The sequence below is a fragment of the Poromitra crassiceps genome (genome assembly GCF_964638095.1).
Source record: "Poromitra crassiceps genome assembly, chromosome: 20".
Taxonomy (NCBI): domain Eukaryota; kingdom Metazoa; phylum Chordata; class Actinopteri; order Beryciformes; family Melamphaidae; genus Poromitra; species Poromitra crassiceps.
Window position 1 is genome coordinate 18,882,047 of NC_139637.1, and position 12,783 is coordinate 18,894,829.

Consider the following 12,783-nt stretch of genomic DNA (forward strand, 5'->3'; position numbering starts at 1 on the left):
ATTTCAGTTAATAAATTATTGTTTTAACTTTGACTTTGGTGTATGACTGACTCTGCTCATGTTACAACCAGGAAGTAACAAATCAAATGCAGGGATCATACACCACCAAAGTAAGAGTTAAAACAATAATTTATTAACTAAAACTAATGGAAAAGAACTAGACAACACAAACTACATTGGACAAAAGAACAGAACAGATGGGGGTCCGTGGTCTTATTTGTGTCCGTTTAGGAGTCCTTCATGTGGAAAGGTTTGACAACCACTGTTATGACCACAAGGTGCCGCTCTGATCAAATTGAACAAACTCGAGAGGCACAAGATTTTGGGGTAACAAAGGTTACCATGGAGACGCGTCGCATCCTTTGTTTTCGGAAGTAAAGAGGAAAGCTGTCTAACAGCAGCTGCTAGGTGGACATCTATCAAAGACAACGCCATGTGTACATCCATAATAAACACACAGGCAAACGATGAGGTATGGGACAGTTCCACCAAACTAACCTATCACGGTAAACAATTCATTTACGGGGCAGAACCATTGACAAGTGATGCAAACTAGCTGGCTACTTAGCTACCAATTAACTAACTTTAGCAAGTTAGCTAGCACTTCCTCGCTGCTAGCTGGCTAGTTAGCTCACATGCTAAGTCAGACTCAGACTGTATAAAACAGACTGACACTCCTAAATGGCATTCTCCAGAATCGCCGAGAAGAGCCTGGTGACGCGAGGTTACTCCAGAAGCGACTAGCTAGTTCTGGTATGATACGTATTTAGTTGTGGGCGGATCTATGTGGGAGCCTCTAGCTAGCTAATGTGCAGCTTAGCCACTGGCAGGCTAGCAATGACGGATATTGCTCCTACCACCGATGTCTGGATTGTGTGCCGCCTGAGCCGCCAGACATGACTTTATGGGGACTACCCTACAAGTAAGAGTTTCTGATTAGTTTTGCGAATTACAATCGGATGCATGCATTTGTATTGTTGGCTACTTAGTGAGAGAATCAGTGAGAGAGAGAGAGGGGGCGGCTTTGCCATTCCAGCTAACATTTACAGCAGGATTTTCCGGGGGCAGTTGGGCAGCTCGGAAGAAATTATGCGCAGCCAACCATAATTTTGTGGCCAGCTGGGCTTCTTCGTCCTATCTATCTCATTCTATTTGATGAACAAAATGTCTGTGTAATTGCACTAAAACAAGTTAAATACGCATTCGTCTTCTTTCAGGCAGCGAATTTGCGAACGCAATATGACACTGACAGCCATATTCATTACATTTTCAATGGCCATCTACAGTAGTGCAGGCGGAGCTGTTTCTGTCTGTAATACTTTTGTGATTAATTAGTTGTGGTATGCTGATTAAAGAGTGTTGAGGTATTTTGATAGTTTGAGCTTGGTCAGTTTCAACAGTGGGTGGTGGCGCAGAGGAGCATTTTTAGGCGTGATGTGATAAAAGGTCCTACCCAGCGTTCGGTTTATAATAGGAAAATGGAAATCTTTGCTGCCTTCAGGTGCTCCTCCTAAACCTGGGCTTCCGTTTAGTAGTATTGGATTTGCTTTGCGCTTTTGGTTGGAATCAGTCATTTTAATTATTTTCTAAACTTTTCACACAAATTTGCTATGTGACAACTAAATATTAAAAGGTGATAATAAATAGAATAGAAAGTAATCACTAGTGGTGATTACGATATTTCGGACGGCACTTGAAAGCAGCATGTTACGTAATGGGAGGGTTTGTCGAACAAGGGGAGGGACAGACAGGCAGACAGACACGCACTCTTGCATACGTAGCAAAGTGGTGTTGCCTTCTCCATTCTTAGATTTTGACAGTTCTTGGGACGGGCAGACAGACATTATTCAGGACATTGGATTGTACACTGAAAAAACAACCGTGAACCATCAGAGGATAACTCCGCCAGTTTTTTATTCCCCATTGCTGGTAAGGCGTCAGTCTGCTCTATTTCTGTAACAGATAGCCTACGGAGATCAAAAGGAAATATGAATTATTGTTTTGTCTAGACTAGAGATTTGTAATTGATATGCCGATCATAAATACAGGTTACAGCCCACACAGCCCGTCTATTTTGTGGCGAGAAACAAAACAGTATCGCAATGACAGTCCGTCATTGCAACATAATCAACATCAAACTACAACTTACTTTATGTGAGTTAATATTTGAGCCATCGTCAGCATTACAATGTTGCATTCAGGTACCAAATTCCGCGGTCAGATGCCACTTTGACAGTCTCTAGGGACGCTGCATGTGTGATGTTTACATCAGTGTTGGGCAACGTGACGACCCGAGCTCCATATAGACTGTGTATAAGAAAGACCACGTGCTGGTGGCTTGGGACCATGTGGCCATTGTAAACACCACTGGCTCTCTTGGTCTTTATGCGCTGCTGTCGGCCATGTAATGAGGACCATATTATCCCGAAGTAGTTTGCTAAACGTATAGATCAGAATGATACTTTTTGTGGGCACTTTTTTTGGTGCGCGACAAAGCAACAGTGACTCGCGTGGTTGGCCAGGAGCCAAGAGAGATCTCCCTCTGACTCTATTATAGGGCTTCTATTGTGCTGCGAGGAGATGCGATGTTATCCTATTATGTAATAATAACACACCCGCGATTTACATGGAGTTTTCCAGCCGGTTGTCCCCCTGCAGCCGCTTATTAGGGACAGTTGTCAAATATCTTAAATGTCGACATTAGCATAATAAAGGTCAGGTTCTTCCCATATGATAACTTTCGGGATGATCAGGTCATGTTCCTCCCACACCTTTTTGTGTGGGCGCAGTGCACACAGAGCAGTGATGGGGACCATGACAGCAGCGAGATGAGGCAGTATGGCTTTGATGTCAAGATGATGTCTGTAGCCAACAAGTAGAGCTAAATGTGCTCTGTTAGTGTGGGGTCTTTTGTTTCACGGATGGTATGGAGAGAGGGTAAGACCACCTTAACTAAATTGATCAGACTTTTTATGTTGACATAAGTCGTTATGAGGTAAATGCATAATAAGTAATGATATTCTGAAAGTAGAATTGATTTTGGTTTCGATGGTTGTTGTTTTTTGCCTTATGGTTATCACCAGATGGAGGTCACCGGTTTACCCACTTTTATATTTACAGCTATACATCACTGGGTTCCACACAGTAATATTTGGGACAATGAGAGCAGCCCGATGGGGGAATGGCTGCGGCACGATTATTTATCCACTATAGCCAATAATTATTAACTGCATTGCTCTCCTCAAATTTTCCATCTCTGCTTTCTTAGCTAATAAATAATATTAGCTATTTATTAGCCTAATGTGTTCTGTTAGTGTTGGGGTTGCCTTTTTATGCTTTTATCATATGAAATTGAATATATCTATTTTTTGTAAAAAAAAAATTTTGTCATGTCGTAGACTTTCTGTTTCCTGGGCAATTAGTAGGCTCTTTGTTATACTGACAGCATTTTGGAACAATAATGGTTTTACTGTGATTGTATGTTATCAATATCCTGCAGAGTCCAGAGTCCTTTTAACTTAGTAAACAGCTGACGTGTAAAAAAAAAAAAGTTTAAAACCAATGATGATGAAGTGTAAGTTGCCAAAAAAACGACCTGGGGAAAACCAGACAGGTTTGTATGGAGATGCGAGGGTTTGCTGCCTCGTTGATGCTGTGCAGATCAGTGTCAGCAGCAACAAAGAGAGCCTGCTGTTGAGAAGACCAAGGTGTCTCCATGCTCGGACTAGAGGTCAGAGGTCAGCGATAAGGAGACGCTGGCTGTCTGTGTGGGTCCCTTTTGATCTGTCCTAACCTAAAGCCTCACATCCTCCTCTCTCTCTCTCTCTCTCTCTCTCTCTCTCTCTCTCTCTCCCTCACACACACACACACTCGCTCCACCACTGTCTCATGAATATCATCCTCGCCATCTGTTCCCATGTAATAACCCAATTAGAGCGCTGCCCTTTGACCCCATCTGTCCAACTTTAATGTGAAAGTCTACAGCCACCACTGCAAACTCTCAGCCCAAACACAGCATCCCCGTGCTGTAGTAGGTATACAAATTATACCCGTTTATTTTTCAGTCAGCATTGAGTATACTCATCAAAAAGGTTCCAAGGCACTCTTCTTCATTAAAAAGCTTCCCTTCCATATATTGAGTATACCCACTTCTAAATCCCCTCTATAGCCTATATAGTGTAAAATTGTTTACCTTGCAGGGCGAGGAGACTGAAGGAAGCTTTGCATCGTCATTTATATGTCTGAAGAACTTGTTGATATTCCCCAACGGTCTCATCTTTTTTCCTCTGTCTTTATGCCTTTGCATTTCCTGCATGAACGTAGTTAGCCACTCGCTAGCTAGCGTTAGCTAAATTGTTAGCCTCGGTGGCTTCTAGTCAACTGCGCATGCTCACGACGTGACCACGACTTGAATGTCAAGCATGCCGTGTGTACACTACACACACGCGCGACTTCCAGTCTCGTAAACACGAGTTCACGACTTCAAAATAAAGGCCGTACTATTTTACGCCTTCATAGTGACATCACTGATGATGACATCATCACTGATAGGCTCCGCCCACACTGATTGACACTTGATGTGTGGAAAGAGGCTCCGCCCACACAGTGTGATTGAAAGGCTGTGTGAAGCTGTCACTCGAGCAGTTGTGATGTCATCAGTGATGTCATACATCGATACATACCACTGTTTATAACACAGGGCGTTTATTGCTGGACAGGCTGCTTAAAGAAAAAAGGTCATAATCAGCATTGCCAGGTGTACAATAATTATCGTATTTGTACGATAATTTCGCCCTCTGTTTGATGTACGATCAATAATGCCAAAATTCCCATAATGTACAATAATTTGATAATTTTGTGACACTTAGTTGTAATAATCAATATACCGCAGCTGCTGTGTGGCCAATGAGACCAGCATCACGTCAGATTTATGACATCACTGATGATGTCACAGTGGGATTTATGACATCACTGATGATGTCACAGTGGGATTTATGACATCACTGGGATTTATGACATCACTGATGATGTCAGTCGGATTTATGACATCACAGTGGGACAGAGAAACAGAAACAGACAGACAGACAGAGCCCTAGCTCCCATTTCTGATGATGATGAGATTATCATCATCATTATCATCAAAATTGCCTAAGTGGACGGGTGGCGGTTAGTCATGATTTTGCAGGCTGTGTGTTTGTGACATCATCAGTGATGTCATAAATCAGGAATTGTGATGTCATCGGTGATGTCACTTGAGCAGTTGTGATGTCACTCGAGCAGTTGTGATGTCATCAATGATGAATTTGTTTTCTTTTCTTATAAAGATTCGCACTTGTTTTTCTTTCTTTGTCATGTGCTGTATGTGAATAGGGTGGGCAAAATAAGCTTTTAGCTTCAGCCCATACCTTTTTTTGGTCAAGATCCATGTAAAATGTGTTATGTCTATTGTTTTGATTATATGAAAAAGAGGTATTGTACATGGTGTTTGGATGACCAAAAATAAAAAATCTGCAAATCAAATCAAATGTCACTCTAGCAATTGTGATGTCATCAGTGATGTCATAAATCCTTGCTGGCTGAGGCTATATAAGTGATGGAAGACACAAGTCTGCCGGAAAGCCGCGTACGATAATTTCCCTCTAAAAGCGATAATTTTGACCCTCAGGTACGAGAACTCAACATTTCCCACCTGGCAGCACTGGTCATAGAAGCCACTTCTCCAGGCACCACTGCAGCTTCCTATAAGCTGAGACACACTTTGACCTTTCTTTGTTGTCTCCACAGGGCCTGAGGCAATTCGTCAGCCTTGTGTAGGTTTGGTTCGAACTGACCTCTGGATATCAGCTGACCATGGTGGTCTGAACAGAGGAAAGCGAGGGAGAAAGCCTGGCACGTGTATTTCCTCTTAACACAGGAACGAAGGGAGGAGCCGGGACGGATCGGAGCGACGAGAAGGAAAAAGGACCCTGACAATTCACAATGTCACAAAACCGAGAACTGGTGGTTTTCTACATAAACTATAAACTCTCCCAGAGGAACTATCCGTTCAACCACATCGGGCTCATAGAGTCGCCGAACAGGACCGACGGGGGCGGGGGGCCGGCGGGGGCGGCCGAGGAGCAGCGGGTAGCGACACACGCCAACGGGACCCCCAACGGCACGAGTCCCGGGACCCCGCCGCCGTCCCCGCTGCGGCGGGAGCGGTCGGCGTCGACGGCGGCCAGCCTGGACGCGGTGAAGGAGGCCCTCCGCGACTCGGCCAACGAGTTCGAGCTGCGCTACGCCCGCGCCTTCAGCGACCTGCACGACCAGCTGCACATCACGCCCGCCACCGCCTACCAGAGCTTCGAGAGCGTGATGGACGAGGTGTTCCGCGACGGCGTCAACTGGGGCCGCGTGGTGGGCCTGTTCGCCTTTGGCGGCGCGCTGTGCGTGGAGTGCGTGGAGAAGGAGATGAGTCCGCTGGTGGCCCGCATCGCCGAGTGGATGACGGTCTACCTGGACAACCACATCCAGCCCTGGATCCAGAGCCAAGGAGGATGGGTGAGTCTCACACACGATACACACGCACTTGGGTGGGTGTTTGTCTGGGTGGTGTTATAGGTAATTGCTTGGCCCGATTTGGGTGTTATCGTAGGTGTGGCTGCTGCCAGCAGCCTGCTGGTGCTGGCTGTTTGAAGAGGAGATCTGTAAGATCTGCTCGCCTACCAGATCAGCTCGCGCACGCATTGTGATTGGCTGTACGTCGGGTACGTGGAATTAACAAAATGTTCGACAGCTTTACATTAGCTAACAAGCTAAGCTACTGATGTTATCAGACATTTGGGAACATTAATACATAAAACAAAAATCAATGATCGTGATTCAAGTGCCAGGACAGTTTCTCATCAACATGAGCGTTTTTGAAAATAAATGTTGCGAGAGTTTAACTTCATCTGTAGTTGTGGAGCCCGAGCCGAGCACATCCGGTACGGCGAGGCAGATCCGGTACTCATACCGGACTGAGTTCTGGAGTAAAGTTTATCGTGTTAAGCAGCACAGTAGATTGGCCCAAAGGACCCCACCCAGCCAGGGAACTAGAGGCAGTTTCACGAAGCTACACCACGTTTTACTTGGCTGAGTGTGACTGTAGCACGAAGTGAATTCGGCATGTGTTGCAAGGACTGTTTTCGGTATTAGAGATGGAACAATATGAAAATTTCATATCACGATTATCCGTGACCAAAATGATCACGGTTATCGGTATTATCACGGTTTGTTAAAATGTGCTGAAAATGTTCAAAAAGTAACTAATACACTCACAGAAATCATTTCACCCAAGTTTGATATTGAAAACTCAGACCCAAAAAGGATTGATAACACTCACTGAAATCATTTCTCCAAGGCTGCGCGTTTGCATCTGGGAGACGGTTGCCAACTTTGGTTGATGATGGACAGTATTTACCATGCTTTTCAAAGCACTGTAATCACGGTACCACGGTTTTAATGATAATGAAAATTTTAAACGGTACGGTTATCATAAGGAATTTGATCGCCGTTATATCATTCAAACCGGTTATCGTTACATCCCTATTCGGTATGCCCGACCACCGTGTAACACCGGTAACACCGACCACCGTGTAACACCGGTAACACCGACTACCGCGGCAAGCCTAGTGTGTTGTTGTGTTGTTGTGCTGTTGGTGCAATATCTGAAGAACACAGTTTGTTGATGTCTTGCACACATCATGTCCATTGTCCAGTGGGGCTTGACTATCTACCTTGGTGTGTAGCTGGCCTGCCCTCCAGAGATACTGTGTAGTTGGGGCCGGGGGTGTGGGCTGGTGGTGCTGGTGGTGCTGGTGGTATTATGTATTGTGAGTTGGCTTCCACAGATGGGCCCAGCTATAAGGCAACACCTCCAGGTTTCTGGTGTAGAAGAAGCCTTCAGCAGACTGTGAGTGGAGCTGGATCTCTCTTGAGACCAGTGGAGGAGCAAACACTTCAGATGAGATAGAAGGGAGAAGAGAGAGTAACACAGAGAGCAATATCAATATAAAACACAGGGTTAGAGGCTTATAATAACCTAAAAGAAGGAGAAGGTTTGCCTGTGGTCAGCAGCTGGCTCAGCTGTTCTGGCATTGATCAGCAGCACGGAGCTGATTGAGCTGAATGGAAGTGGGGAGATTAACAGGCTAGACCAGGAGCTTAGGAGCTGTCTCCAGCTCGCCTGCCCGGGGATCGAAGTTCTCTCATCACACTGGGGGAGGATGAAGTCCAGGGCTTTTTACAGATAGCCCTTTGTTTTACTCTGCTCGCCTGATTGGCCCCATCCTCCTCCCTCTCTCTCTCTCTCTTTCTTTCTTTTTCCACTATCTGTCCATTTTCCTCTGGCTCTGTCCTGTCCTCTCTTCTGTTCTGTTGTGCTGTTCTTCTCTGATGAAAGCTCGCTTTTCTCTGGGGTCAGCTTGGGAGTGGGCTGTCCAGCTCCTGACTCTCCCTGTGTGTGTGTGTGTGTGTGTGTGTGTGTGTGTGTGTGTGTGTGTGTACAGACAGACACACACAAGCGTTCCAGGACGGTTAAGGTCAGCTCTTTCCTTTGTGATGTCGTGCTGCCTGCCAGTTGATGGTTATACCGCAGGAGAGCGGCGAGGGGAGGGGCTGTTTACAGTCGTGGCTTCCAGAGTCGTATAGGGCCGGGGTCAGAGGTCGATCCTATGGAAACCGACATCCGATTGGCTGCACAGCGTCGCCAGGGGACAATCCCATTGGGCCAGACCCGTAGCTTTTGCTGTTGTTTGCACAGCTCCAACGTGTTTTTGCTTTCTTTATTTCAAGGTTGTTTTGAGACCTGGAGATAAGCGATTAGGAGGATGAAGTCATGGAGGCAGGTCAGGTGACACGGTGTCATGGCCGCAGGCAGAGAATTGAAGCCAAGGCTTCAGAAGAACCGGACGGACAACGGCTTATTCAACGTAATTGATGTTAGTCGCTCATTTGTTTCAATCAAGCTATGTCAACCTGTCCTCACCAATTCTCAGAGATCTGCCCATGCTGCTACTGTCTCATGAGTTACTTCCACTTCAGTTAGTTTTGTTTCTCATGAATTGAGAATTAGAGTTACCCTGAAACCCTTGTGCTGCTGACAATGTGTTTTAGCACGACCGCAATGGAAATGGATCATGTGACGTTATGGCAATATCCTGATCAATTTGAGTACTGTGTAGCCTAGGGGTGTAACAATACGCGTATACCGAACCGTTTAGGTATACAAAGCTTTAGGTTCAATAATACGCACGGCAAATCGGATAAATCTTCTACTGGACTAGAAATATTGTGCGCTCATTTCGAGCGCCGTGCTTCGGTAAAAGAATCAAATAAAAAATAAATTAAATTTCTGTGGCTTTTCTACTGTATCGAAAACATAGCGAACTGTGACATCATTGTATTGAACCCAACCGCAAATGGTGAACTGTTACACCCCTAGTATGCACATTTGTGTATTGTATTTTAATTTATCGGATACAATGAATCCGACTCAAGTAAGCAAGAACGCCCCATGTCCATGGAAACCCACTGTATAGCTTAAAAAAATACATGTGAGTCAATGTGAAAGTCAAACCTCGTTGTTGGGGGAGTATACATTTACCATTTGACTTCGTGGCTATAACCTAAACCTGATTTCCGATACTCCCTGACCACAAATGAATATTTTTTACCGTTACTGTCACCACCACGTGTAGGTCACAAATCTTTGATCTCATATAGGCTAAACAATGGTCTCGGCACGCACATCACCTATTTCCAGTGTAACGACGTGAATGGTCGTCGGTTATGAATGGCTTATTGTCAGCGGCTGGCAGCATGTCACCGTAACCCCCCCGTCCAGTTGCAGAAGTTCAATGAGTTGATTTGAAATGTTGAATGGATCTGCGTGTGGAGAGTAGATCCTCCGGTCAGGTTTCACTTCTCCTGCTCACAGAGAGAGAAGGGAAAGGTTTGCTTCACTCATGTGGAAACCACTTCCCCACTTTGTGTGTGCTTTGTCTGATTCTTTACTCTTCAACTACTGGTCCAATTATTGCCTGGTCCTCCAGAGCCGTGTAGATAGGAGAGTCCCGACTAAGCAGCACTGTCGAGTTGCCGCAAAATGGACAGTTTGTGTTGTACTCTGAAAGTGTTTTTTTTTTTTTTTTTTAGAATCAAATTGTACATCATCAGCTTTATTTTAGCATTTCAAAAGTAGCGCGAGACCCCTTCCTGGCTGTTCATTGGCTAATGAGTCACGCATTTTGGTCCTCCGCTGACGCCACTCTCTCTCTAAATTGCTCTGGCCTGGTCCAATTGCCTGGTTATTGTATTGGAGCAAAGAGTATCAGATTGATTTGATATGCCTCCCTTTGAGTTATCCAGAATTTAGGTTAGCCCATTCACTTTCACAACTCTTGCCACAGGGCGGGCAGGGGCAATCCCAAACCTGCAATCGTCTGTAATGTACCCGGTGTTTTATCGTTTCTCCACATCTCTCTCACTCCCTCTCTCTCTCTCTCCCTCTCTCTCTCTCTCTCTCTGTCTCTCTGCGGTGTGTCTCTGTTTGCCTTTTCTCCCCCCTGAAACTTACCATATGTGCTCAGGTACTCTTTTCTCTGTCTGAGAGTGAAGCCACATGTGAATTCCTTCTCTCTGTGTTTCTGTTCTTCCCCCTCTCCCCCCCCGGTTCCCCCCCTCTCTCCCCCCCCTCTCTCGGTACTCCACTTCCTCACATGGACAAAGCACAGAGCCGTTGGCAGATGTGAGAACCAGAGGATAGCTGCGAGGCAGGTGTGCCCCTAGTGTTAGCTGATGAAATATTGGTTTGCTCTAAGCAGTACCAAGGTCACTTTCATCTCTCACTCTCTCTCTCTCTCTCTCTCTCTCTCTGTTTCACTCCCGTGCTCGATCTCCCCGTGCCTCATGGTCTTATTGCTGCTTCCTACATTTCATAAATGTTGGCCGTCTATAAGCGTTGCGACATAAAGAAGGAAGTGAGAGGAAAGGGATGGCGGGTATGTTTACATCATGTGATCTTAACCCGATATAGGTCATACTACTGTATAGGCAATAGTAAATATAATGTAAATGCCTTCATCGGATTGTTTTAATCAGTTTAAGCAGAGGTTCTCAAATGTTTTTCAGCCAAGGAGCCCTTACAAGATAGAAAATCTACCGGGGACCCCCCCTCATTCTGATTTGTGATTTTGGGCTGAGCTTAATTGTTTCCACGGTAACGTGCTTGACTTTTAAATTGATAGGTTTGTTAGATTAGAATGTAATCCATGAACCATTTTAGATATAAAGCATACAATATTTTCGTTGAACTATGAAGCTTTTGCAAAAAAAAAGTTTTTAGTTTTATTTTCCTGAAAACTTTTCGCAAAGTGCCACAGATTCCTGGGGGTCCCCGGACCCCCATTTGAGAACCACTAGTTTAAATGTCATAATTTGTGTAAACAGACACACCTTGATTTTTCTCTAGTAGGGATGTTAACGATTAACCGTTAGTCGCTTAATTGCCGTTAAGAATGTAACAGATTTAAAGATGTATTTACCCGAGTAACCAGACTGTGTATATCATTTCTCCGGAACTCACACACAGTATATTAACTTTTATATCAGCAGGGGGCGTACGTCTCTACTTCACTACTGTACTGGCGCAACAGGAAGTGAAAGTGAGGCGAGAAAGTGAGGCAAGATGATGAAGCGTCCAAACGTAGTGCAGCGTGGGAGCATTGCACAGTGTAGTGATGTGCGGGCAGAGACCTCACTCCGAGGATTGTCTTTATGGCGGAAAAAGGACACGATGCCGATAAACCTGGTGGACGGGGAGGGATTTCGTGAGCCACTGAACTACATTGAACCAGGCTATCGCGTCCCCTCAAGAGGTACAATTAGCTACTACCATGCTACTACCGCGCATTGAGAAGCCATGCATTTTTTTGTATTTTTTGGTTAACCAACTATTGGTTGTTAGCGTGTTTAACTAACGGCGAAGGAAAATGCAGGAAATTTGCAACCCTAACTTTTAGTCAGTATTTGGATTCATGTGACCCACGCAAAACTCCTGATTTCATCCACGTTTTAAAATGTGCGCAATGTGCTTGTGTCAGAAGTTGACGCAGCCTCGGTAAATCCAGGTATATAAAACCCGGATTATTGGGGTTATTGCTTTCACCGTAATCTTATCATTCGCTGTAGCCAAAATAGTTGAGGAGAGAATTGAAGGATTTTACTTCACCAGCACCAACCTCGCTCAAAAAAAACGATAGTGTCGAGATGAAGTTAGGCTCTAAGCCATCCCAGACCAGTGGATTTGATTTCGCAGAATGCTGAATTGCTCGAAAACTTGGTTGGCGGCATGCGATAAAGTTCCCGGGTGCCAGATCCTCTCTCTCTCTCCACAGCCTGCGATTGTCTCGAGCTAGAAAAGCCATAGGATGATAATAAAGTGCCTTGGCAGGCAGAGGTGGAGACAGTAGCATCGAGCTAATAACGGCGCTTCCAGCAGAGCGGCGGCGATAGCAGTGATTACTCAGTGGAGATTGAGCTGCCCCGGGGGCGGTGGGGGTACGGGGGTTATTACCAATTATAGATGAGTAATATCTCCACCTGCTACTGGGGGGAAACAATGTTTCCCCCCCCCCCCCTTGACAGACTAATAAAGGCGGAACTCATTTGGAACGGCGCTGCTGCCGCGGAGCGTTGGGAAGCGCGCGGGCCGGAGCGCCGCAGCACGGCGGGGGATCGCCTGGGAATTCCCGGAGAAAG

At 45.5% G+C, this 12,783-nt stretch overlaps 1 protein-coding gene across 2 annotated transcripts in view; it reads left to right on the plus strand.

Annotated features, from left to right (window-relative positions):
- Positions 1-802: 802 nt before the first annotated feature.
- Positions 803-12,783, plus strand: part of bcl2l1 (BCL2 like 1) — a 42,654-nt gene continuing 30,673 nt past the window's right edge. The window contains exons 1-2 of one of the 2 annotated variants that reach the window (XM_083656347.1): positions 803-922; positions 5,785-6,543. In XM_083656347.1, coding sequence (XP_083512473.1) covers positions 5,980-6,543 — 564 coding nt within the window. In that variant the 5' untranslated portion in view covers positions 803-922; positions 5,785-5,979. Of the gene's footprint in view, positions 923-1,823; positions 1,930-5,784; positions 6,544-12,783 lie in introns of those variants that run through there. The other variant, XM_083656348.1, reaches the window with a different exon arrangement.